This window comes from Suricata suricatta, chromosome 9 (genome assembly GCF_006229205.1).
Source record: "Suricata suricatta isolate VVHF042 chromosome 9, meerkat_22Aug2017_6uvM2_HiC, whole genome shotgun sequence".
NCBI lineage: Eukaryota > Metazoa > Chordata > Mammalia > Carnivora > Herpestidae > Suricata > Suricata suricatta.
Window position 1 is genome coordinate 2420358 of NC_043708.1, and position 26506 is coordinate 2446863.

General features: G+C 54.6%; 1 protein-coding gene and 1 long non-coding RNA gene across 13 annotated transcripts in view; one reads left to right on the forward strand and one right to left on the reverse strand.

The window, feature by feature from the left end:
* TECPR2 (tectonin beta-propeller repeat containing 2) overlaps positions 1-26506 on the reverse strand; it is a 105820-nt gene that overhangs the window by 45560 nt on the left and 33754 nt on the right. For 5 of the 6 annotated variants that reach the window (XM_029951223.1, XM_029951225.1, XM_029951224.1 and 2 more), the window contains 10 exons: positions 19161-19473; positions 17504-17636; positions 14638-14952; positions 12981-13954; positions 11687-11870; positions 8402-8575; positions 6380-6560; positions 4974-5115; positions 2028-2268; positions 703-792 (listed from right to left, as the gene is read on the reverse strand). In XM_029951223.1, the coding sequence (XP_029807083.1) occupies positions 703-792; positions 2028-2268; positions 4974-5115; positions 6380-6560; positions 8402-8575; positions 11687-11870; positions 12981-13954; positions 14638-14952; positions 17504-17636; positions 19161-19473 (2747 nt within the window). The remainder of the gene's footprint in view (positions 1-702; positions 793-2027; positions 2269-4973; positions 5116-6379; positions 6561-8401; positions 8576-11686; positions 11871-12980; positions 13955-14637; positions 14953-17503; positions 17637-19160; positions 19474-26506) is intronic. The other variant, XM_029951226.1, reaches the window with a different exon arrangement.
* On the forward strand, positions 17116-23026 carry LOC115301390. 7 transcript variants are annotated; one of them, XR_003913104.1, is made up of 5 exons: positions 17116-17318; positions 17565-17817; positions 20330-20446; positions 21189-21313; positions 22696-23026. It is a non-coding gene; the product is annotated as an uncharacterized LOC115301390 (long non-coding RNA). The 7 variants fall into 7 exon arrangements; XR_003913101.1 differs by lacking the exon at positions 21189-21313 and having other exon boundaries at positions 17116-17333; XR_003913102.1 differs by lacking the exon at positions 21189-21313 and having other exon boundaries at positions 17116-17333; positions 17590-17817.

Genomic DNA, 26506 nt, shown 5'->3' on the forward strand with positions numbered 1-26506 from the left:
TGTACGGGCAAGTCAGCCGGATCCTAGAGGGACTAACGGCCTGACTCACCAGCTGTCTCGTCGGGACCAGCGGCTCCTCACCATCCTCCCGTCCGGCCCTGGTGCGATCCTAGGAGGGGCCTCTGGCCACTTCCCAGAGGGGCTACCTGACTGCCCGCTCCCAGCTCCCTGGGCCCTTGCACTGCTTCTCCCGGCCCCAAACCCTGTACCCTGGGCAGGAGGGGAGCCCCGAGTGGAGTCTGCAGGGGGCCTGCCCCTGCAGGGGAGGCCTGGCCTCTTCCATGGCATGACTAGCCAGAGGCTGTAAACCAGACTGCAAGAGGCTACCAGGGGTGACAGGAGACTTCCCAAGGGGCAACGGAAAGGCACCCAGACAAGCCTGGTGCCTATCGGCTGCGGTGCTCTGGCCCTGGACGCTGTCGCTGGGAGTCGCCAGCTGCGGCCCTGGTGGGACGCTGACTGCTCCTCTCCTTTGGAATGACATGTTGCCTTTAGACTCAATGTCCCCGCACTAGACTCTCTCTCCTGGGCAGGCCTATCCAGCTCCGGGGGCCGCGGCGCGGCCAACAGGGATGCTTGTCCGTGAAGCCACGGCACCGTCTCTGACGTCCACCCAGCCACGCACCATCGCAGCGAGGCCATGCTCAGACCATGGCCTTCACCTTTCAACAGCCAACCCGTGCGCTACATTTGTCAACCAACCTTCCTTTGTGGGAGCAGTGGAGGCCAGCACAAAGGCCCATTTTGTTGCAGACGCCGTCCCGCGGGGAACCACACTGCTCCAGTAAGTGCCTAGAGGAACAGGAAGCGTGTTAAAGAAAGAAGAAAACACACACACACACACACACACACACACACACCAGAGCTCTGGTTCTGGACAACTGGTCCTCAAGCCTCTTATAGCTAATTCTAGAATGCTCTGAGATGCGGAGACCCACACCAGTGCTGGGAGGCCAGTCCCTGGTTTTCCCTTCCACACTGACATGCATAGCCCAGGCCTGCCCACGGTCGGGCGGGCGGGGGAGTTGTGCAGGGGGAGGTCAGGAGGGTGGGGGTGTTGTGCAGGGGGAGGAGGGCTGGAAAAAAATGCATGAAGCCGGGCTTCACTCACAGAAACGAAGCCCTCAGGGGCACATGTGGGTTCATCATGACATTTACAGATCTTGTCAGAGCCTTGCATCTCTACAGTGAAAGAACGTGTTCTCTAGTAAACGGACTCTTCTCTCTTACTGAGCTCTCTGGTTTGGGTGGAGTTTTCCATCTGAATGTGAAATCGTGAACATAAAGACGAGCCCCATCTGCCCTTTCTATATCATCCCAGATTCAGAGCAAAAACTGATCACACACCAGCCAAACGCTGATGCCTAGCTGCAAGAAAGACAGATTTAAGAAAAAAAGAAACTGATACAAAGTGTAACGAACACCTCCATTACAAGCAGGTCACAAACTGGCCCCATATTATCTTCTGAAGTGGAGATCTTAACACTTTTGTTTCAATGCTGGCTTTATTTATTTTTTAATTTTTTAAAAATGTTTTTATTTATTTTTGATACAGAGACAGAGCATGAGAGGGGGAGGGGCAGAGAGAGAAGGAGACACAGGACCGGAAGCAGGCTCCAGGCTCTGAGCTAGCTGTCAGCACAGAGCCTGATTCGGGGCTCGAACCCACGAATTTGAGATCTGACCTGAGCCGAAATCGGAGGCTTAACCGACTGAGCCACCCAGGCGCCCCTCAATGCTGGCTTTAAAGGGAAGCTGCTGGAGCACCTGGGGGGCTCAGCTGGTTGAACGTCCGACTTCAGCTCAGGTCATGATCTCCTCGTTCGTGAGTTCGAGCCCCGTGTTGGGCTCTGTGCTGACAGCTCGGAGCCTGGAACTGCTTCAGATTCTGTGTCTCCCTCTCTCTCTGCCCCTCCCCTGTTCATACTGTCTCCCTCTCCCAAATATAAATAATAAAAAATTATTAAAAAAATAATAAAGTGAAGCTGTCAATCAAGTTAACATAAAAAGCAAAGTGATTCACTCACCGACGAGACTGCCTTTGGCGACATGGAATTCGTTCTTGCCCGAGGAGATCCAGACGCCACTGTTGTTGACCCCGAGGAGGCTGGGCTGGCACTGGAGCTGCTGGGACCAGAAGGCCATGCGCAGTTTATCGGCCACCCTCTCGACGGGCGCCTGGGCTGCGGTGGCCACGGAGTGTGTGGCGTGGATTATGGTCTGGAAGAGGCTGCACTGGTCGAACACCACGTAGTCTGTGATGCTCACCTGGGGGGACAGGACACCCGTCCCTCAGGGTGGCCACGAGTGCCCTCCACCCGCGCGCCGCCTAACAGCAAGGCTCGGCCCCCATCCGGCCGACCTGTGACACACGTGTGCACAAGTCCGGCAGTGCCCCGCCAAACCACCGACCATAACGAATTCTGAGGGTCGGATTTAGAGGGATGGAAGAAAACATCCACCTCTTGTTTCATACATTTTTATAAGACACGGGTGTCATGACAGCACGTATTACTGTTGTGATTACCTGTGACCCGCCGGGGCCCTTGCAGCCTTTTATTCTACTCAGTGAGAATGGGTGATTTTGCTTTCAAATTTAGGTATTTCCAACAGACAACATTGTGTGATCCTCAGAATCACAATACGGATTTAAAAAGTTATTACAAAAGGGCGCCTGGGTCACTCAGTCAGCTGGGGAGCCGACTTCGGCTCAGGTCGTGATCTCAAAGTTCGTGTGAATTCAACCCCTCGTCGGGCTCTGTGCTGACAGCTCAGAGCAGGAGCCTGCTGCAGGTTCTGGGTCTCTCTGCCCCTCCCCTACTCACACTCTGTCTCTCAAAAATAAATAAACCTTAAAAACATTAACAAAAATAAAGAAGGTATTGTAAGTAGGATTATGGTCGAAACCCGGAGCGTCAGCGCCGCCGCCCGTCCAGCACGCGCCGGGCCGCCCCGGCCGTGAAGGGCACCCCAGTTCTCTGGGCAAGCTGCCTCTCTAGCCCTCTCCCTGTTCGGTCGCTCTGGCAGCGAGAAAGCTCTTTCTAAGAGAGTCAAAGTCCACAGGACTTTCATGGACACTGGTGCCCCCTCGGGCTGGATTATACAGAACGTCGCTCCCCTACTCCTGGGACAGCCTGGTGCAGGCCGCATCCCCAGGGCACGCGCGACGAACTGAAAGGGACATCATTTATTACAGGGAACTTAATTTATAATAAACAAAACCAAACACAAAGGAAACTACTGTGACGCTCTGCACTTGACTGAGCGCACACTTCGCACCGTCCGGGAGCGCTGCTCCGCGGGCCCGGCTGGGTGGTCCCTGTCGCAGCCCAGCGGGCTCGGGCGCAGGCACACGACACGCGCCGCTGGGTGCCGCCTGAGCACCTAGCCCCGCAGGGAAGCAGGACGCATGTGAAAAAAGGCAGGGGTAGCAGCCAACTAGAGAGCTGGCTCTGGCACCCCTGGGAAATCAGTCTCACAGTAACTAAAATAACTCTGCTTCCAAATACCTCGAAGACGATTCTGTCAAATTAAATTCCTCTAAAGATACTGTTCTCAATATTATGATAAAACGGTATCTGATTTTCTTTAGGCTACTTAAAAATGGAATTTGGTACATATGTGAGACAGGGAGTGCGTGTGTGTGTGTGTGTAAATCCATGTAATACAGTTACAAGCACGGAGAAGATTATTCTAAAACCACTGGTACTTCTCAGATAGTATCTGGCATTTCAAATTAGACACATGCACACATACACTTGTTCATCCAAGAGCAAACACAACTTATTTTTCACATTCTCATCCGAATGACCTAAGTGCCACGAATGAAAGACCTGCCTTCCACCCAGCAAGTCTGAGGCAACAGTAAAACCTGACCCAAGGGCGCCTGGGGACTCAGTCAGTTAAGCGGCCGACTTCAGCTCAGGTCAGGATCTCACAGTTTGTAGGTTTGAGCCCCGCCTTGGGCTCTGTGCTGACTGCTCAGAGCCTGGAGCCTGCTTCAGATTCTGCGTCTCCCCCTCTCTCTGCCCCTCCTCTGCTCATGCTCTCTCTCAAAAAATTAAATAAACATTAAAAAAAAATTTTAAGCCTGAACCAGTGGAGACAAAAATTGAAGAGACGTTGCCTATTTTTCTGCTGCCGAGGGTCAGCACCACCTCGCCGATGGCAGCAGGAGGCGGGAGGCACTTGGGCGGAATTGGTACTGAAGAGGGAAGGAACGACTCCCTGGAAGACACAGTCCAGGCCATTCTGGCTGGGGCCAAGTCACGGAAAGTTGGTTCGCTTACACCCTCCTATGACGCAGCGTGTTTCCTTTTCTGGGAACATGTGGGAACATTCTCCTCTCTTTGTTGAAACGCTGCCTGCTTAGAGGCCTTCGGAACAAGTGGAGAGAGATGAATATTAATTGTAGGTTGGGTTTCCAAGCCTACGTCTAGCTCTGCTTAGCACATGTGTTCAGAGCTAAACCTTATCATTACCTAGGTCTTCAAAAGGCTGTCCCTGGGCTTATTTAGCATATGAGGATGAATTGGTAAATGACACTGAAACAGAAAAAGAAACAATAAGCAGAGCTGTAAGTTTAAGCAAAGACAGCTTTAGGAGTTCTCTCCTACAACGAAAAGCCCTAGACGTTTCTAATGTGCTCAAAAACAGCAAAGTTTAACTCCTCAGAGAGTAAGAGTGAGTGCTCTTAATTCATTCCACCCTTCCCGGTCTCTTTCCGGATGAGGTGAGGGCTGTAAATGGGAAGCAAAGCTCCCAGCCCTGGGAGCCGCCCTGGCAGGGGGCCCTGGAATGAGACACCTACTTGCCACCAGGGGCCTGGAGCGGGGCACCTGCTTGCCACCAGGGGCCCTGGAGCGGGGCACCTACTTGCCACCAGGGGCCCTGGAGTGGGGCACCTGCTTGCCACCAGGGGCTCTGGAGTGGGGCACCTGCTTGCCACCAGGGCCCTAGAGTAGGGTACCTACTTGCCACCAGTGGTCGTCATCTCCCTGCGGCTTCTTGGGAACGACGCCGGTCCTGAACCACAGGTTTCCTCGGATGTCCAGGGCCCACAGAGTCTGCTGGTCCCCGAGGGTTATACAGACGGGTTCCAAAGCCTGCCTTTCACTGGAAACGGAAGACAACACGGAATCAGCACTATGTTCCAAGCGCCCGGCCTTGACTAGGAACGTCGGCATTGAGAGTCTCCTGGCGGGGTTTGGACCCTGCCCACAAGCTCTGAGGACGGAAGCTTGTGGGCTGAGTCACGTCACTGTGCAGTGTATGCTGTTTAAATGTGTGGCAGCCTCTGAAGGACATACTGAAGACCCGGCCCGGCAGGCGCACAAGGGACTGCAGTGAGCGGAGGCGCCCCCACCGGGTGTGGGGCTGTGTTGGGCGGCAGCGGCTGGGCAGACTCGGTCTCACTGCGGGCGGTGCCCTGCTCCCTCACGGCCCTCTGGTGAAGCCCCTGCCAGCTTCGAGGCTCCGCCAGGCTGCGCTCTCTGGTTTAGGGCCATCTACGCTACCTGGCACCAGCTGCTTGAGTGGAATCCCCAGAGCAAGAGCCCTGGAAGGGGAGGGCTCGGGGTAGCCCCCGCTGCGCACCCAGCCCAGCCTGTGGGAGGCTCACAGAAGCTACCCTGCTCAAGTTTACCAGGCTGCAAAGTTCAAACCAAAGAGATCTGGGGCGTGTGGGTGGCTTAGTCGGTTAAGCGTCCAGCTTCGGCTCAGGTCATGATCTTACAGTTCATGGGTTCGAGCCCTGCATTGGGCTCTGTGCTGACAGCTGGCTCAGAGCCTAGAGCCTGCTTCATATTCTGTATCTCCCTCTCTGTCCCTCCCCTGCTTGTGCTCTATCAAAAATAAAAATTAAAATAACCCAAAAAAACAAAAATAACAAACTAAAGAGATCTGTCTCGTTTTCCTATTTAGCAACATGATTTGATGGTAATTCTGTTGAGTGCCACGGGTAACCCAGCGAATTACAATTCGGGGGTCGATGACCATGACTAGGACGATGATAAAGGAGACATGTGGCCCTAAACCGTCGAGACTGTGCACAGAAGCCGCTTGACAGCACTGGGCAGTGGACAGACTGTCACGAGGGACGGGTGACGGTGTGATGCTGGGGTTACACAAGAGGGCAGCAGCATTTCAAAATCTGAGCTCTGACCCGATGCCCAGCGTGCCGGGCAGAGGCAGGCACGGCGCGTCTCCGAGCTCGGCGTGCTGACGTGGCCCCGGCCATCCAGAGAACGCCACCCTCGGGGACAGCTTCCGAGCAGCAGCCTCGGCCACGAAGGCTCACATGGTGCCTCAAGAAGAGCCGAGCAAAGAACAAGGGTGGGACAAGCAAGCCGCTGCCAGGTCCCTGCCCCTCCCGCGGTACCTGACGATGTCGCACGTCCACTGCTCCCCCTCAGGACAGAAGCTGCTCACGCCTTCCCGGAACAGGAGGGCCCTCTGCTCCGTCAGCGCCCACACCACGCTGTTCCGGGCGGTGACCTGGGACAGTGGGTATGGACAGTCCACCTTTACGGCTCGGGCACAGGGGCGATCCACACTGAGACCTGCCAGGGCGACAGACAGGAAGGCCCCGAGACACACGATCAGGACTTCACACCTCATTGCATTCTGCTGTCTGCTGCTTTTCCCTGCCGTGTTCTTCCGTAATAAGTATTGTGTCTCTCTAAGGCCTAGTCCACAGACTGGTGAAGCCGGGCTGCGGTATGGCTCTATCCGCAGTGTTCTCAGAGGTGCTCTGAAAACGGAAGGAATAACAGCTCGGAATCTTCCAGTGTCCCCAAGTATGTTATGATGTCCAGAAAGAACAAGAAGGCCCAGAGCAGGAGAGAGGCCAGAGCCTGAGCCAAGAGGCCCGGGCCGGGAGCAGCACCGCCCACAGACGCCCTCCCGTGCTCTATGGCCGTGGCCCTTGGATTGCCAGGTGAGCGAGCTGCTGCGGCGGCCGCTGGCGACGGTGGAGCTCCGAGGGCCACGGCCATCCTCTGACCAGGTGGTGGCCCCCACCCTGGGCTCATCTAGTTGGGGAGGGTAGTCAGGTCCCTAGATGGAAGGCAAGGCTACAGCAAGGCCAGAGCTCCAGGTCCCCGACTCCCCGGCCAGAACTCCTGCCCCCAGCTCTGTGCAGCCTGTCCGACCAGCCCGAAGGCTCGCCTCCGGAGCTGGCGGAGCCGCTGGTGACAAGCCCATCCTCCCCGGCGTCGGCCTGCAATGAGGCCTCACTGCCTGAGGGAGCACCCGCCTAATCACAGAAGCGTCCCTGGCTGCACGTCTCGTCCCCAACCCGGGGGTCACCTGTGGGGCTTCCTACACCCCAGATCCTCAGGCCAGCGCCCAAGGCCAACACTGTAGGTTTGGTACTGCCGGCTGGCAGCTCACCCCCTCCTTGACCCCAGGCCAGAAGCATTTTGTCCCCCACGAGGAACGAAACTCGAATGCCCTTGGAAATTGGTTACATCTCTGCCTTTCCAGAGCTATGTGAAGGAGACAAGGAACTAGAAGGGGGGGACGGGGACGGGCACACGGCCCAGAAGCTGGCGAGGCCGACCCCCAGGGCTCAAGCTGCAGCTTCTAGGAGATGCTGGCCCGCTCACACGCACGGGGGCCAAGGTGCAGCGGCTGCACTCTCAGAGGCCCCTGGCTGACAGCTCACAACAGAGATGAAAACGTTCTCTCTGGATCAGCAGTATTAAATAGTTAAAAGATCGGTCTTTACATAAAACCGGCATGGCCTCCTGACAACCAAGGAAAGACTCCGTGCCCCCATCCGGTCCCCAAGCCGGCACGCCTGATGCCTTGGGAACATGCACTCCATTTTGCTGACGGGACAGGAATGCTCACTGCCGTCACACTTGATGTCTAATAAGCAAGTCCCCCTGAGTCCCCTGCAGCAGCTCAAGGTTCCCCTCCGGGCAGTTTATTAGGACAAGTTGAACTGCTACTTTGATCAAATTATTTCTTGCTGTTTCTTCCTGATCCACATGTAATTAAGTACACAGAAGCAGGGCTTTGACCTGGCCAAAAAAAGTCCAGCCACCACCTAAAGGGAAAAAAAATGACTCTAATGTCATTTCTCTGTTATTCCTGGTATTCCTTCCGTCAAGATCTGACACTGCATCACGTGTTCTTCTGGTTAGCCAGAAGGAGAAGAATCTGTTTCTCTATCTCACGAATAATCCTATTAAGTCTTGCCTTAAATTTGTCCTGGGTTGAACGTGGGTCCACAGCGAGAAATTGCTAACATATTCCAAGGGCAAATACTGTCTTTCCAGAAGTGCTTTACTTTAAAGTGAGTTTCAGCTCCTTAGTCACTGCAGCTGCTCTGAGCACGGCCCAACAAGGTGAAGGGCGGCGGGCACGGCCCCCGAGTCGCGGCGCGGCCCCTTACCGGTCTGCAGGTACAGGTCCCCGTTTGTCCTGATGATCCAGGCCGTGTCGTCGCTCAGCGCCACGAACACTGCCTGGGGCAGCGCCTCGTACCAGTGACGCTTGCCCTTGATGGTCACCTTTCCACAGGCAAACGCCCGGTTGGACTTCTGCTCGATCTTCCAGAGAAGGGCTCCTGCAGAGACACAACTCCTATTCATGTCCAAGAAACCTTGCAACGTATAAAAAAAAAAAACTTATTCCAGTTGCTGTGGGGGAGAGAGATTTTTTTTTTAATGTCTTTTATTTATTTTTGAGAGACAGAGCGCAAGCAGGGGAGGGACAGAGAGAGAGGGAGATACAGAATATGAAGCAGGCTCTAGGCTCTGAGCCAGCTGTCAGCACAGAGCCCAATGCGGGGCTTGAACCCATGAACTGTGAGATCATGACCTGAGCCAAAGCCGGATGCTTAACCGACTGAGCCACCCAGGTGCCCCGGGAGAGAGATTTCTAAAACCTCTCTCTCCCTTCTGCTTCTACCCCAACTGGAGAAAGGGCCTGCAACGCCAAGGACGGGCCTGTGGCCATCACCCACCAGCCGTGTGGCTTCGGGCATCAAGTCGCCTAGCGTCCCCACGCCTCATTTTCTCATCTGTTCCTTACAGGGCTCTAAGGAGACCGGAGGTGAGAACATACGGACAACGCAGCAGAGCTGGGCAGTGGCAGTGCTCTGGTGCCCCACCGGAGGTTGGGGAGTCCTACACGAACACAGAGGGGTCACTTGTAGATCAGCTAAGGGCATAAGATGCATGGAGAAGCAGCACTTGAGCTGGGCTCTCCTTCTTCACTCAGAAAGGGATTCTGATAAGCAGAAATGAAGAGGGCACCTGCATGGCTCAGTCAGTTAAACGTCCAACTTCAGCTCAGGTCATGATCTGGTGGTTCACAGGTTCGAGGCCCGCGTCAGGATCTCTGCTGTCAGTGCAGAGCCTGCTTCAGATCCTCTGTCCCTCCTTCTCTGCCCCTCCCCCACTCATGCATGTGCACACTCTCTCAAAGCTAAACGTTAAAAAATATTTTTAAATGTTCATTGACTGATGAACGGACAAAGAAGATGTGTTATGTATGTATATATACCCACAGACACACGATGGAATATTACTTGCTGATCAAAAAGAATGAAATCTTGCCATTTGCAGTAACGCAGATGCAACTAGAATGTATTATGCTAAGCCAAGTAAATCAGTCAGAAAAAAATAAATGTCGTATGATTTCACTCTTACGTGGGATTCGAGAAACAAAACAGATGGACACAGGGGAAGGGAAGGGAAAAAAGATAAAAGCAAAGAGGGAACCAGACACTACAAGAGATTCTTAAATACAGAGAACAATCTGAGGGGCCCTGTGGGAGGATGCGCACTGGGGGTTGTATGAAGTGAGGAGTCCCTCGAGTCTATTCCTGCGATAACACTGAAAGAAAAGAAAAGGAAGGAAAAGAAAAGAAAAGGAGAGAAGGGAAGAAAAGAAAAGGAAGGAAAAGAAAAGAAAAGGAGAGAAGGGAAGAAAAGAAAAGGAAGGAAAAGAAAAGAAAAGAAAAGGAGAGAAGGGAAGAAAGAAAGAAAGAAAAAGGGAAAAGGACAGGAGATGCGGAAGGGGAGGGGAGGAGGGTGCGGCGCAGGCCAGGCGGCGCACCCACGAGACCTGGAGGGGCGGTGCTGCCAGGCGGGACCCAAGGCCTGACGGGAAGAGCTGAGGAAAGAGCAGAAGAGCAGGCCTCACGGCGGAGCCCAGAGCGCCCTGCAGAAGTGGGCGCTGTGGGCGCCTCAGCCCAGACACTGAGCCGTGGAGACACAACTCTCACTGGGTCAACAAGGGCTTGGTGGAAACACGAACTAACCCACAGAACCAGGACAGAACCATCGCTTCCGGACGTCCGGGAAGACGAACCCAGAAGTGAGTGACAGAGAAAGAAGGAACATGCAGTCCGATGACGCCAGCTAACCAAGTACACTACTGGCCGCTAAGGAAAAACATTTTTCAAATAAGCAAAGAGACAAAACAGAGCAACCTCGAACAAACTAGTATTATAAATGGTGACCCAGGATGGGTCAAAAGAGATCCATCTGAAAGCACAGTAAAGTTACAGAGGATGAGTCAAAGGTCACAGAGCACATTCTGTCTGATTTCTATTCTAATGTCTGACTTCTCTTTCCTTTTTTAAGTAGGCTTTACGCCTAGTGCAGAGCCCAGTGCGGGGCTTGAACTCACCGCCTTGAGATCAACACCTGAGCTGGCAGGTCATGATCTCACGGTTCGTGGGTTCGAGTCCCACTTTGGGCTCTACACTGACAATGCAGACCCTGCTTGGGATTTTCTCCCTCTCTGCCCCTCCCCCCCACATGAACACACTCTCTCTAAATAAACAAACAAACATAAAAAAGAAAAAGACCTGAGTTGAAATCAAGACTCTTGGAAATCAAGAGTCGGATGTGTAACAGACTGAGCCACCCAGGCGCCCCTCTGTCTGACTTCTATCCCAATGTCTCAGCAATAAGCCAGTTACTATGAGGCAAATACACAGAAATCCCTCTACTCTCCCTGCCTACCCCCAATAGTGAAGTGGCCAACGTTATGACAAAACAGATGAGCAAACGACTCTAGACAGGGAGGGGACATGCAGGCCGAAAGTCCGGGAGAACGTCATTCGGGAAACATCTGCTCTAGTTCACAAAAAATGGTTAACCTAAGCAGAGCTTGCGAGAACGAACACACTTCTCTTTTACACTCAGGAAGTAGACTATTTAGCCAAAGCATACATACACATCACTCCTTTAAAAAAATTTTTTTCTTAATGTTTTATTTATTTTTGAAAGAGAGAAAGACAGAGACAGCGTGAGCAGGGGAGGGGCAGAGAGAGAGGGAGACACAGAATGTGAAGCAGCTCCAGGTTCTGAGCTGTCAACACAGCCCGACACGGGCACGAACTCACAAGTGTGAGATCATGACCTGAGCAGAAGTTGGACACTCAACTGACTGAGTCCCCCAATGCCCCCACAATTTTTTTATGAGGAGTATGTTAATCACTCAAAAAAAACCCTTGAAATTCAAGCTATTTGCATAGCTTATAAAAACAACTTCATGTGTCCCCATTGCAACTAACAAAAACTAAAAATCCAAACAAGGCATCCATTTACACTCTTTGTTAATTGAGGTCAATTCCTGTGGGAGAAACCCCCCCACCCGTGCAGAACAGGAGCAGGCCATTCTGCAGAGGGGCGGGGCGGGCTGCAGGGGCGGGGAGGCCAACCTGAGGGCGAGACTGCCACCTGCTGGACGGCGTCCTCGAACTTCTGCCAGCGCAGCCCGGCGCCTGGCAGCGCGCTGCAGAACAGGCCGCCTTTGTAGTCCAGGCACCAGATGCACTTCTCGGACACCGCCAGGCTGAGGATGCCGTAGCCGGGGCCGGAGTAGCCCATCCAGCTCTCTGCAAACTGACAAGGACGGAGCCCGGTGAGCGCCACGGAGGGCGGGCCGCATGGTCGCACTGTCGTCAGCAGGACCAGCGTGCAGGGTGTCCTTCAAGTCACAGAGCAGAGGCTCTCTGAGAAGACACGCAGGGGCCCACTGTGCCCGGACGGGGCTTGAAGAGAAGCGTTCTGAAACGGGAGCTGCCGTCCCCCCAGGGCCCCCGCACCCCCAGCCAATGCTGTGTCCTGATAATGCTTCCTAACGCCGCGCTGACACTGAAACGACTCAGCCTTGCCGTTCTGTGCCTCCAATCCTCGCAGACCCGCCAGGCGCGGCCCTGCTCTGGCACTGCTTCCTCACCCCTTCCTCACCCGAGGGCTCCAAACATGGGGCCCATCCCCGGACGGCGTCAGCTGGCGCCTCGCAGCCCCCCGGGGCCCTGCACCTCGCGTGCCTCCGTCGGCCCAGAGTCTCGCTCAGCTGAGGCGATCGGCTTGTGCGTCTGCCTCCCTCTTGGGACTCCTAGACCCACCTGGCCGGCCATGCACCATGGCCCCTGCCAGCACACGGGGCGTGCAGCCGAGGGCTCGCTCCCCCCCCCCACCCCAGAGACCTCTAGATGTCAGTCTCAAACCAAGTAAGCGGCACCTTCCACCCTGAAGGTGGGTCGGCACAGAGGCCGAGAGACGGGACCAGGGCCGCCCTGCGCTCCACTCGCTGCGGGACCCGTGCCCGAGCCCCGGTTCCCTGCGCCGAAACACGGGGGCCACCAGAGTGCCCACTTCACGGTTTGTCCCGCTTCTAGAGAAGTGCAGGCGGTGACCTTATAAAGTGCTTAACGGGGCCCGGCAGGCGGCCAGAGCTGCACAAACGACACTCACATCCGTGTGACACTCTGGTGGTGCATGGGGGGAAGCACACCTAGGTTCCCTCTCGTAATCTGCATGTCACAGCTACCTCACAGCAGTCACAGCAGCGATTAGTGTTAAAACCAAATACGCTGAAAAAGAATCGCTCACCACGAAAAGCACTTAACACAAGTCTTTGCACGTAGGATGACCGAGAGCCACCCCCTTCACCGTCTGCATCGTCGGGTGGACCCACAGGAAACTGGACCCCACAAACCCACATACCTGATCCGACTTTAGCAGCCCGGGGTCCTCTGAGCTGGGCTGGCTCAGGTCCTGCAGGGAGCGACTACCCCCGAGTTCTGTCACACTCGTCTCCGAAGAAGAGGAAGGCAACCCCTGGGCATAGATGTCCTCCTCGTCACTGGACGTCAGCACCTGGTCCCGGGGAGGCTGCTCGGGCCGAGGCTCGTGGGCGCGAGCTGCCAAGGCAGAGGCGGGGGGTCTCTGCCGGCCTCCCGCACGCCCCTGGCCGTGTTCCGAGGCACCCATTTCTTTTAGGCCTGTGTCACGGTCAGTGACAGTGTGCCAGGGACACGAGCCCGGGGCCTCCACGTGCGTTAGGAAACCATGCTCCTCAGAGGGCTCCTCGGCGCCGCCTTCGGCAGCTCGGGTCCCGGGCAGCCGCTGCTCGGCCGGGGGGGCCCACCTGGGGCCGGAAGGCACCGGGGATGAGTCCAGGAAGGGGGCTTCAGAAAACGTGCTTTGGGGGTCATCAGGCTCCATGTCCCCTGCTTCCCGGGCCTGTTCTCGCCAGGGGGACTGTCTGCCATTCAGTCCCGCGTGCATGGGGCCAGGCTGCTCTCTCAGCTCGGTGGCATCACTAGCGTCCACAGCCTCCCGCAGCTCCAAGAGCGAAGGCCACGCTCCCCCGCGTGGCTCCGTCCCGCCTGCATGGTCCCGCCGCGGGATTTCAGGGCCTCCGTCACTCCCTTCGTTCAGGGCGTCAGGGGCCGGTCCGGGCACCTCCAGGACGCTGAACGCTTCGGGGTCATTGTTCTCCTGCAGGACACCATTCACCTCTCCGCTGAGGTCACTCTCCTGGTCAGGAGACTCAGTGCTCGCGCAGTCCACGATGCTGCCCAAACTGGAGGTCATGGACAGCAGGTCTGTGCTCAAGGACCGGGGACTGGCACCCGGAAACTCGCAGCAGGGGGTCGACTCGAGCGAGCTGTGCCAGGTGACGCGGCTTCCACCTTCTGATGTAAAATACGAACATGTGAGGTGAGGTATGATTCCACAGAAAGACAGAGACTAAAACACAAAATTTTGGCTCAAGAAAAAAAATGCATCTTAAAGGAAGGATATTAAGTGGTCAAGTATGAATTAGCCCAACGCAGAGGTGTTTTAAATGGACGCAACCGTCAGACACGCTGATGGGCTCTGAGGCCTCGCTCAAGAAATGTTAACGGGGGAAAAAGCAGAGTAACAGACGGACCGCAGGCCAGCTGTTTAAGTGACTGAAACGCTGAGCAATCCGAGGACCTTCGGCGCCGCAGCGCCTGGAGCTGGAGGCCTAACGGCCCGAGGAGCACAGGGTAAACGACCCTGCGTGAGATCGCACGCCTGTAACACAGCCAACGCCCGGCCCCCGTGACTTCCCACCTGGCTCACAGACTCTGCGGTCTAACGTGTGGTACACGCGCGGCCCCGCAGACCCGGCAGGCAGCGTGCCCGGTACAGGATTTACACCTCAGGAAGCGCCTTCCGCGTGCGGGGGCCCCCTTGTAACTTACGAAATACCTCACAGCAGAGCCCACTGAGGGGGCACCCATGCTGTCCACAGACCCGCCCTGCCTCCCCCGCGTGGACGGGTGCTCGCTCCGGGAGGGCAGCACCTCTGCGTGAGCAGGAGTCGTGTGTGCGGTGCCACGGGCCGTACCTGACTTCTTCTTCCTCTTCTTTCTCACTTTCAGCGGCTTCACAACCAGCTCCTGCTCAAACTCCTCCGAGCTGATGGCGCCGAATCTCTGAGAGGCGGGCTGGCTGCCCCTCCCCGGTTCTGGGGCCGCCTGCAGCCCGGCGCCACTGTCGGTGGAGTTGAGCGAGCTGCTCCTGCTGCGTGGCTCGCTGGCCACGGAGCTGGCCACGGAAGAGCCCCTGAGCCTCGTCTCAGAAACCGTGGCCCCCGACGGCTTCTCCGCGCGCTGCCCCGACACCTGCTCTGTGCACCCGGACGTCTCCAGACTGTCTCGCGCTGAGAAAGGAGGGTTGGGTTTTACTACTGGTTACCAGCAAGTCGACATGTTCTCATTCCGGTTTGTTAACTGGAAATACCAGCCTGCCGAACGCAGACACTAACGAAACCAGAAGATTCGCACAAAAGTTTCCAACAAAGGGTTCTGGGATCCAGGAAGCGCACATCCCAAAATCAGGACACCATGGCTGCCTTTTATAAGTAACTCGATAGTTGGGAAACACCACTAGGTATATAGCATTTCTCACATCAATTCACAAATAATTTATAAAGAAGAGAAATAGCCCATCTATTTAAAAAAAAAAAAAAAAGGTCTTAGTAGACCATGGCTTAATATACTACTACTCAAAAGGCACTTGAAAAATATATGCGTATCTATAATTCTATTTCTTGAAATTCAAGGAGAGAAGGTAATTTCCCGCTAGCACGAAGTCAGGCCAGGGAAGTGCGTTAACCAAGTCCGAGCCCAGTGGCTGCTGCCGCACGCAGCTGCTTCCCTTCTGGGTCACACAGAGATGAAAACTCGGTGGCTCTCACTACACTTCAAGTGCTCCGCAGCCACACGTGGGTGGTGGCCACCTACTGGCCAGCGCAGATGCAGGCCATGTTCATCACTGTGGGAGCGGCCCGCCGGGAGGCAGGCGCCTAGCGCTAACTTGTCCCCAGGGGCCACACTGCCCCTGACCACACGGGGAGGACGCCAGCTCAGAAACTCGAGTCAGAGCTTATTCCCTTTCCACAAAGATCAGAATTTGGAATATTTATCCCGACTCACCCTCTGACTTAAGAGGCAATTCATTTGCTGCCCCACCCCCACCCGGCCATCTCTTAAGAGATGGTTTATTTGGGGCCAAGAAGGCCCTTATGACACATCCTTCCGAGCTAAACACCTGGTGCAATTTCCTACTCGCTACCGTTTGTAAACATGACACAAAGAGGAAAGGCTGACGTAGGGCTTCACCAGGCCCGCCTGCACGGGGCCCAGCGGCCTGACGCCTGGGGCTCCCCTTCCCCGCCCTGCTCTGCTCTGGAAGGCCTGGCATTTGCTACGAGCCCGCCCGCTCTGGTCCAGGACCTCCACTCCCTGTCTTGCTGGGCCTCAGATGCAAGTTCATGCTCGCAAGAGAAGTAACGGCAAAGGTGCCCCTGAAGCCAAGACACTGCAAGGCCATGGCTATAGCAAAGGGTCCACATTTCTGACCAACGCGGAGAGGCAGGAGGAGGAGAATTGCTGGCGGAAGCAGAAATCAGAAAACATGGCTGGTTGGCTTGGGGCTTGTCATTTAACCCCCTTGTCTTCAGTTTTCGAATCTGTGAAATGGGGACACCAAGAATTAACAACTACTCAGGGTCTTCTATGTGCCACGTGCTGTGTAGGGCCTCAAAGCTGAGTCACAAGATCCTTGCAACCAGAAGTCTCCTATGTTGTGGGGTAAGGTACATGGTAAGCAAATGGCTCCACGGTCCCAGGGTGCAGTGGAGGTCCCTCGCCGGCACTGAGGTGAAGAGAGGGCTGACTCAACGAAAGCTCTCAGGGCAAGTACCAAAATGCAGGGATCCCTGACCGGGGTCTTAAATAAGGAGTGGGGAGAGTGCAGGGGGCGCCGTCCTGCCAGAAGTGGGCCGCGTGCGGGAGCGCCCCACACCTCGTGTTCGGGCCCGCTGGTGCCCGGGTGAGTGGGAGGGGGCAGGGGCCCGGAGAGGGCTGGCGGCTGTAGGACAGGGTGCCCTGCGGGCCACCCCATCAACGGTGGCCACAGGAGTACGGTGAGCAAGGAGGGGATGAGGCTGCTCCAGCCCCGGGGAGGAAAGGGGCCGGCCTGGGGGCGGGAACTGCGTCTCCTCATCTATGGAACCAGCACCTTCCACTCAGGGGTGTTCTCAGGACCTTACAAGGTCAGGAATGTTATGTGCTGAGCAGGCTCTGGGACACAGTGAGAACAAGGCGAGTGACGGCGAGAAGGCTGGGACAGGGAGGAGAGGGGAGGGGAGGGCACAGAGGGGAAGGGCCCACACCGCCGCCGTCACCATCAGGCACGAGCTCACTGATGAGCCCCAACCTGCAGACGTGCGCACGAGAATGCGTGTTCCAACCCCTCTGTCGTCAGAACCCGGGCTTGTACGCATCACAGAGAAAGGTCAAAAGCAGAGAGAACACTCAGTGCAACAAGGAAGAACCAGGTTAAGGGTAAAAGATACAGCCCAGATAACACAGTTAAATGCTCTAAAATCTTGGCAAATCTCTCTTTGAAGTACTAACCCCACACGCCGCAGCGGATCACCGGACAGCAGTCAGGTGGGTGTCGCGCCCCCTCCCTGCCCTCCGGACCCAGGGAGCCACTCTTCCAAATGGGACACTGTGTGAGGTGAGCCTGAAATAGGTAAGCTTCAAGAAAAGTCTCGTACATCCTATTTTAAGGATCACAGGAAACCCTCCAAATACTTCCTTGTTTAGACAAAGCCACAGCCATCTCACTAGCGGAACACTGGTAGGGTTTGCAAATTATAAACTACAATCACACACAGGGCACATCTTGTGACAATTACAAACCTATTGAGGCTAGTCCTTCGGGTCTGCTTGAAATTCTTATGATGTTCCTGTCTCCCTTTAGGAAAAATATTTCATTTTCTGTGCAGGAAACAGACACGATATCACCAGATCCTTCCAAGCCAGCAATTGGAGCCTGCCCGAAAAAGAAAAGAAAATCACACAATTAGGCAACAAAAGTAGTTGAAAACACGCAAACATGTGCAGGAGTCCAAAGAACTCAAACGACAGCTTTCCAGAACTTCTAAAGAGGGATTCGGAGCAGGGGCGCCCGGCCGGCTCAGTCAGGGGAGCGTGCCACTCTTGGTCTCAGGGTGGTGAGTTCAAGCCCCACGTTGGGTGTAGAGATTAAATAAAATAAAAACTTGTAATAATAAAAAAGAGAGTAATTCAGAGCCCGAGCAGGTAATGTCTAACAGGCATGTGACCTGGAGTCGGTCACAAGACCCAGAGGGTTGTTTGCCCCCACCCCCAGCCGCTCGGAGCCACGTCCTGCCTGCACCGGACCCCCGAGGAATGGAGCTCACCCTCCCGGGTGGGACCTGCCCATCAGCCTCGCACATCTGCCCGGCTCTGTGCCGCAGGAGCCTGAGGGCAGCGGGCCAGCCCAGACCCCAGCCTGTCCCTCCATGACGTCGTGGCCTCTGCTCAGACTCCTTTCCCAACTCTTGTTCCCTGTGAGAGTTCCAACCCCTCCTTGGGTTACAGTCCCTGGCGAGCTCAGCCTCAGTGGCACTGCCCTGCCTGGGACTCATCACAGCCCACGGCACTCTGTCCACATGTCCACAGGGCAGGTGGCTCCCGGGCCCGACCCCTCCTGTGTGCACTCCTGTGGGAGAGACTAGTGTGCGCCGGGAGCACAGCTCTGAATGAACGGGAGGAAGGTGTGTGTCCCTAACACCAGCTGGGGTATTCAGCGTCTGCAATGATTTTTTAAAAATTCTCTTTTCAGCCAACAATACAAACAACAGAGCGTTCACTGTAGAGATAAAATGCGTCTACGTTTTTTGTTAATTTTTAATAACCCTGATGAAAAGGTAGAAACAGGCTCTTGGTTTGAAAACTGCCAATCATGTGGCCACACAGACCCTGACGGCAGCCCTGCCGTGCGCACGGACGGCCCCTCGGTCTCTGTTTCTCTACCTCTAAAACGAAGCTAACTGCACCTGCTGGAAAAAGCCCCGGGGGCGAGGGCTCAGAAGAAAGGAACCGATGCATAATCACCAAACGTTTCACCCCCACTAACTGCCAAGTATGTATCAAGTTCAAAGAGTACGCAGAGAAAGAAGAAAACTTAAGTTGTCTGCACGTGAAGAACACGAAAATGCCTTTCAACGTGCTGCTCAGGAAGAGGAACCCACCCAGGGTTAAAAGGCAGCTTGGTGGCCCCAACCCCGCTCGCCCTGTCCTCAAGCTCCAAGTAAAGAACCTCCACGCAGGGCAGATGGGACTCCTGCTTAGAGGCAGAACAGCCAGAAGGTTCTACCAAACCCAAACATTTCTTCAAATCTACTTAATAATCAGACCTTCACTTGATTTCCTCAACGGACTCAATGGACAACCTGACGCATCAGACTCCACACGGCTCCCTGTATTCGGAGAGGTTCTGTGGGTGAACACCCTCGAGACAGGAGCGAGGCGGGGCGGCCACGTCACTGACCTGGTTGACGGTGTCTAGAAGGTAGATGCTGTACTCATTCCAGCTCAGCACCCAGCCTTCTTGAAAGAAGCAGGAAACAAGCCCCAGGTGCTTCTCGGGTAAGCTGCAGCTTCCCGAGCTGGAGGACTCCAGACGCGGGTACAGTTCGAAAGGCTTGACGCCTCCGGCAAAGACATCTTTTAAGATAAACGTGGCTTGAACGGTCCCATGGATGTCCGCCTTCCACAGCCGGAGCCCCGGCCGTGACGCGTACAGTGTCAGGTCACTCTGCTTACAGAGCCCTGGTATGAAACAAGCTCCGAATTTCCCAGTGCTGAAATTACAGGAAAAACATGCAGGAACGGATTTAAAGCCGTGTTTGTCAACCCTTGATCTCAACTATAACGAGAATTTTTTGCCTAAGCCCAAAAAAGAGGATTGTTTTTTTCAAAACCTCTTCCACGTTTTTTGGTTAACAGAGCCATATTGCCGTCTCTGCCCCCAGAGGACAGGGCCTCTGTCTCATACCTCCTGCAGCCCCCTCCCAAGTGTGCACCCGCTAAGCACAGATCCCGATTCATGGCGACCATTATGGTGTGGGGTCCCTGGCTTTGTCCCCACCCTCTTGCTCAATCCTCACCAAGCCCCATGTGGCAAAGAGTTCCTGTGTCAGAGAAGAGGAAATTGAGGCAGAAGCTGACGAATCCAGGTCTGACTATCTTCCCCACGGTCAGAAATTGTGTTCCTTCTAACTTCTGATTGCTGTACTCCTACATCCCAATGAATGAGCAACACGTCTACAACTGAGTCTAAACCCATCACAGGGGCCTGCTTCCCTTCTCATTCCCAGGCATGGGACTTGTTTTCTGTTTTCAAAAGTATGGGGGCGCCTGGGGGGCTCAGTTGGCTAAGTGTCCAACTTCACCTCAGGTCATGATCTCACAGTTCATGGGTTCAAGCCCTGCATTGGGCTCTGTGCTGACAGCTCAGAGCCTGGAGCTGCTTCAGATTCTGTGTCTCCCTCTCTCTCTGCCCCTCCCCTGCTCATGCTCTATGTCTCTCTCAAAACTAAACATTTAAAAAAAATTTTTATTATGAAATACCCAACACAAAAAATGCATGTTTTATATTTTTATTGTATATATCGTACATATAAACTATATATATACACTACGTTATGTATATTATAGGTACATAAAAGTTATAAAGCCTAATAAATGAAATGGACACCTGGGAATCCATCCCTCAACTTCAGAAATAAATCACCAGACACTGTTGAAGCTCGCTCACGCCCCTCCGTTCCCCAGGTATGACCACTAGACTGAATTTTGTGTTTATTATTCCCTTACTTTTACTGACAATTTAACCATATGCCTATGTATTCCTAAACACTACATAATTTACTATTCTCTTTCAGTTGTATATATTTAAAAAAAGGATGCCGTTTGTATACTTTGGCAACTTGCTCTTTTTTTTTTTTTTTTTTTTAAGTTTTATTTATTTTTGATACAGAGAGAGACAGAGCATGAGAGGGGTAGGGGCAGAGAGAGAGGAGACACAGAACCGGAAGCAGCCTCCAGGCTCCGAGCTGTCAGCATAGAGCCTGACGTGGGGCTTTAACCCACGAACGTGAGATCTGACCTGAGCCGAAGTCAGAGGCTTGACCGACTAAGCCACCCAGGCGCCCCTAAAGTTTATTTATTTTGAAAGAAAGAGAGAACGAGCAAGAACACATGAGTAGAAGAAGGGCAGAGAGAGGGAGAGCGAGAACCCCAAGCAGGCTCCATGCTGTCAGCACGGAGCCCCATGTGGAGCTTGATCACACAACCCTGGGATCCTGATTTGAGCTGAAATCAAAAGTTGGATGCTCAGCTGACTGAGCCCCCCCTCCGCCGGAGTCCCTTCACATTATATTTTTAAGGTTTATCTTTACTGATAAAAAAGCTAAAACTCATTCATTTTGACTGTTTCACAGTAGTCTGCAAGTTACTTATTCACTTTCTTATTGATGAATATTTTGCATTATGTCTACACTCCTATTCTAAACAGCAGTGCTGTGAGCGTTTCCCCGCAGACCTCCCAGTGCACAGGTGTGGGAGTCCAGGGCCTTCCAGACATGGGACTGCTGCTCTGTCAGGTGGCCCCTGCGCATTGTTGAGGGAGAACAAATCCAGGTTTGGAAGGCAATTTCTAACTTTTTTTCAATGTGATTATACCAACCTATGTTTCTAGCATTAACCTTGGGAGTTCTTTTTTTTTTTTTCTCCCTTAACATTCTATTTTTAAGTAATCTCTATACCCAACAAGGGGCTCAAACTCACAACCCGGGGATTAAGAGTTGCATGGTCTCCCAACAGGGCCACCGGGCACCTCTCTGAGTTCTCAATGTCTCTTCGTCTTTGCTTGATCTCAGGCTCCTACCAGACCTCAAAGTTTAAGAGTTTTAGTCCAGGGGTGTTGGGTGGCTCAGTCAGTTGAGCATCCAACTCTTGATTTTTGGCTCAGGTCACAATCCCAGAGTTGTGGGGTCCAGCTTCGTGTCAGGCTCCATGCTGAGCATGGAGTGTGGTGGGATTCTCTATCTGCCTCCTTCTGTCCCTCTCCCCCACTCATACTCTCTCTCTAAAAGAAATAAAAAATTTAAAAAGTTTCAGGGGCGCCAGGGTGGCTCAGTTGGTTAAGCGTCCAGCTTCAACTCTGGTCATGATCTCATAGCTTGTGGGTTCGAGCTCCATGTTGGGCTCAGTGCTGACAGCTCAGAGCCTGGAGCCTGCTTCCGATTCTGTGTCTCCCTTGCTCTCTGCCCCTCCTCTGCTTGCTTGCTCGCTCTCTTTCTCTCTCTCTCAAAAAATGAACATTAAAAAGAAAAAAAGTTTCAGTCCAGCCCTAAGTACTCTCTCCAAAATGCTTCTGTTTTTATTTTTATTTTTTTTAATGTTTACTTATTTTGAGAGAGAGAGAGAGAGCGCGCAAGCGAGCATGTTCACATACAGGAGGGAGAGAGAATCCCAAGAGGTCTCTGTGCTATCAGTGAGGAGCCTGACCTGGGGCTCAAACTCATAAACTCATAAACCGTGAGACCATGACCTGAGCTGAAATCCAGAGTCGGACGCTTAGCCTACGGAGCCACCCAGCCGCCCTTATCCTTCTCTGATTTTAAACAGCAGAAAGGCAGCAGACTGACAGCCGGGCTCAATCCCTAGCCCTGACCTAGAACTGCTATGTGGTTCGCAGCCTTCCTGGGTCTCAGTTTCCTAGTCTGCAAACCAGGAGTAATTTTCGCCCATCTCAAAGGTTAAATGAGGATTAAATGACACAACCCACAGACGCTCACTGGCCACGCACACAGTACAGGCACCCGCAGCTGCGAGCTACCTGTGGGCCAACCCATGTCCCACCGCGCACCTTCTCCGTGCTCCCTGCGCTCTCATCACCCTCCCTGCACAGAGCAGCACCCTGTCGGGGGCCCCGTGTGGCCCTCCAGAGGGGCAGTCTCCAGAGCGCCTCCCACACAGCCACACAGATGAACTTCTCTGGACCCTTCTCTTCACTTCAGGGTCTCCCTAGGTCCCTCTGGCTCCGGCAACTCAATCCTTCAGGACAAGGTCCAAGGAGGACATCGACTATCGAATTCACTCTGAAACGAAGAGCGTGAGACGAGCCGAGCACGCCCTGCGCCGGTCACCCGCGGACAACGCCATCACCAGCACCGTGCTTGACTGCTGCCTTTGGTGGGTCCGTTCTGGAAAGACTCTCTGAACAGACCCAAAGGAGTTCTACAGGGCAGCCCATCATCTCTTCCTCTTGCCCTTCCTGTCAAATCAATTTCTACCTGGTGGTCCAACTGGTCAATGTTTTCCTCCTATTTACAGGTCATCTGAAAAATCTCTCATCATTCCTGTTTTGATTTGTTCACCTTAGGTCACTAACATTCATTTCAACAAAGGCGCGGGGAGTCCCCGCGTTACGGGGCAATGTGAAAGGTCGAGGCGGCGAGGCCCTGGCCCCCTCTGCGAACACACGTGGCAGACGGCACGCATGCGGGAACTGCCGCGAGGGCTTCTGGGAGGCGCTGTACCTGAGGTCCACGGGCTACCTGATGAGTCCAGGCGGGACGTGTGCTGGCCGGGGCAGCCACCCGGCTGAGGGGCAGACGGGGCTCTGGGCGGAGGGGCGCGCGGAGACGGCCCTGGCAGGTGGCTGGCTGCCTCCGAGGGACTGCTACAACCCGTGGCGAGTGAGCCAGGGGGGCAGTGGAGTTGGGGGTAACCGGCTAGAGTGAGGGACGAGTCGCCACCACCCCCCCACCCCCATGGGCGCCCACGACTCTGCAGTACCTGCTGAGGTCCTTCTGGACGGGACCCGCAGACTCCAACCTTTAAGGTCTAAGCACGGCAGGGTTCTAAAATCTTAACCTCCTTAATTCCGACGGAGGTGACTTCCGGAAAAATCACTGATGACTTTAAAAACCACTTTAATTCCCTTTATGAACCACATTAATATGAAAAAGGTGTTTATGTTTTTCTTAAGGTTATTTATTTAGAGTGTGCATGAGCGGGGGAGGGGCAGGGAGAAAGAGAGAGTCCCAAGCAGTCTTCATCCTGACAGCGTGGAGCCCGATGCGGGGCTAACACCCACGAACCGTGAGGTCAAGACCTGAGCCCAAATCAAGAGTCAGACACCCAACTGACGGAGCCCCCCAGGCGCCCCTGAGTGTTCTCTAACACTGATGCCTGATTTCTGGCGCCAGAGACCTGAAACGCTGAGCACGGACAGAGGGCCCGGCACGGGGCAACGAAAACCCAAGATGGGTGACGAGAGGCTCAGCGGCCAACTGAGTACAGGCCATCACTCAGGCATGAGGGTGGTGGGTGGCCCCGCTCCAGAACTCAATGCTGGCTCTGCTGGGGCACAGACTCCCCACGACTCAACGTGCAGCGGCCCCGTCGACCCGACGGCAGGAGACACCAACCAGGCAGCAAGAGGGGCCCCGTGTGAGCCGGCGAGACACAGACCTGAAGATAAACCCTGAGGACAGCAAAGACACGACATGCTTGGGGACGGCTGGGGTCTCTGAGATCTTGTGGGCGTAATGTGTATTACCTGGTCCGGTCTGAGGGGAGGTCACTGCCTTCATCCGAAGGGGACAGACTCCCCACCTCCAGGTGCCCTGCCTACAACTATACCTGTCCCCATGCTCTGCTCCCCGCCGAGAACACCTGACCTCGTCCAGGCCACACGCCCTGCACATTTGTCCCACCAGAGGGCGGACACGTGTCCCCTTGCTCACATTCGTCCAGCCGGATGCTCGCTGCGGTCCACTACATGCTGCCGCCCAGCATGCACACACCCAACACTTGCTGACTGAAACCCTGCTTCCGGGGGCAGAAGCAGCAGGTGCCCGTTCCAAACTACCATCTAAAATAGCACACGGCAGGGGTGCCTGGGGGGCTCAGTCGGTTGAGTGTCTGACTTTGGCTCAGGTCATGATCTCACAGTTTGTGGGTAGGAGCCCTGCGTCAGGCTCTGTGCTGACAGCTCAGAGCATTGAGCCTGCCTCAGATTCTGTGTCTCCCTCTCTCTGCCCTTTCCCCCCTTGCTTGCAATCTCTCTCAAAAATAAATAAAACATTAAAAAAAATACTTTTGGGGCGCCTGGGTGGCTCAGTCGGTTGGGTGTCCAACTTCAGCTCAGGTCATGATCTCATGGTCCGTGAGTTTGAGCTCTGCGTCAGGCTCTGTGCCAACATTTCAGAGTCTGGAGCCCATTTCGAATTCTGTGCCTCTCTCTCTCTCTCTCTGCCCACCCCCCCGCCGCCCGCTCACACTCTGTCAAAAATAAACATTAAAAAAAATTTTAAACAAAACACTAACTTTAAAAAAAAGTTAAAAAAAATAGTACACAAAAGAAAAACAGGACTATAAACAACTTTTCCATTTATTCTATTCTCTAAGGCTCAGGAAATACCCTTCCCTGAGAGGAAAAGAACATGCCTGTTCCCATCTGCGGCCTGGATCACCGGCCCTCACAGGCACTGGGAGAGGCTCAAGGAAAGTTGCTTACATTTCCACACAAGAGGTTAGAAGACCAGGTTTTAAGAGAAACACTATTGGCTTATCCATGTGAAACATAACTGGTTTTTATCTCTCCCTTTATAGTCCACTATCCTTCCAAAAAGACACGATGCAGCAGGACACCGATGACGAACCAGGACAAGCCATGAGGCAGAAGAGGGGGCGCTGGCAGAGGGAAAGGAAAGATGCAGATGTGCAGGACCACGGGGTCCAGGCTCCAAATTCTACCGCGTGGGGGCTGGTAACAGGGAGATTACTGTTATAAAAAGGCCAAGCCGCTGATGGAATCGAGGGGGTTATTCGGCACGGAAAACAGAAGCCAAAGGGAGGCATGACCAGATCTTTTATGAGCTAAGGGCTGTCATGCTCTGCCCATCTGACCTTCCCTTCTCAGGGCCACCCGTCACCAGCACAGCTGTCACCACCAGCCTCCGTGGGGATAGCCAATCCCACGCCTCCTTGTCAGCCTGCTCTCCACAGTCCCCAGCCCACCTGCCACCCTGCCCCTCTGACTCCCCACAGACAACAGCGCCCCTTACCAGGATCGTCTCCAAACCCCACCACCCAGTCTCCAAGCTGCCAGTGCCTGCCCCCTCCTCCTGCCCCCACTCGGCTCTCGGTCTCTCTGGTTGGAATGAGGGGGTGGCCCCACCACTCTATCCGGCCCCTGCTCACTGACCCCACCGCCACACAACCCATCCCCTGAGCTCTAGAAGTGTGTTTCCGGCAGGGAGGTCACCCATGCACTCGGCTGGCCCTTCCCACAGCGCTGGGGGGCGCCTGGACTTGGCCGAGCCCTTCTCCCACTGCCTTCCAGGTGGCAGGTAAATGGGGGGACACGCTCTCAGCCTGGAAACCTCCCTCCAGAGCCTCCCCACTCCTCCCCACTCCTCGTCGTCCCCGTCTGATGCCGGGAGGGGCAGCCAGGCAGGTTAGGGACCTGTCACTCCCTCAAAAGTGTGCCTTCACCCCCAGGCCCAGGAACAGCGTGGCAGCACCCCATACACAGCTCCCCAGCAGCTGACGACGGCGAACAACTCTCCTGCTAGTTTATCAAGTGTCTGTGATGGCGGGCTCACATCTGCCTCTTCTGCCAGCTACCCCCAAGCTGGCACAGCCCGCACAGTGCAGAGGGAACCCTCACCCCTCCTGAGGTAGAGGGTGCCCACACAGGAGCGGACCCAGAGCAGACCACCTCGGAGATGTCCCTGGATTCTGGCACTCATGTCAGACTGGCCATGCCTGCAGGTCCTGCAGCAGAACGATGGGGACACGCTCTTCCTGTCTGATGCC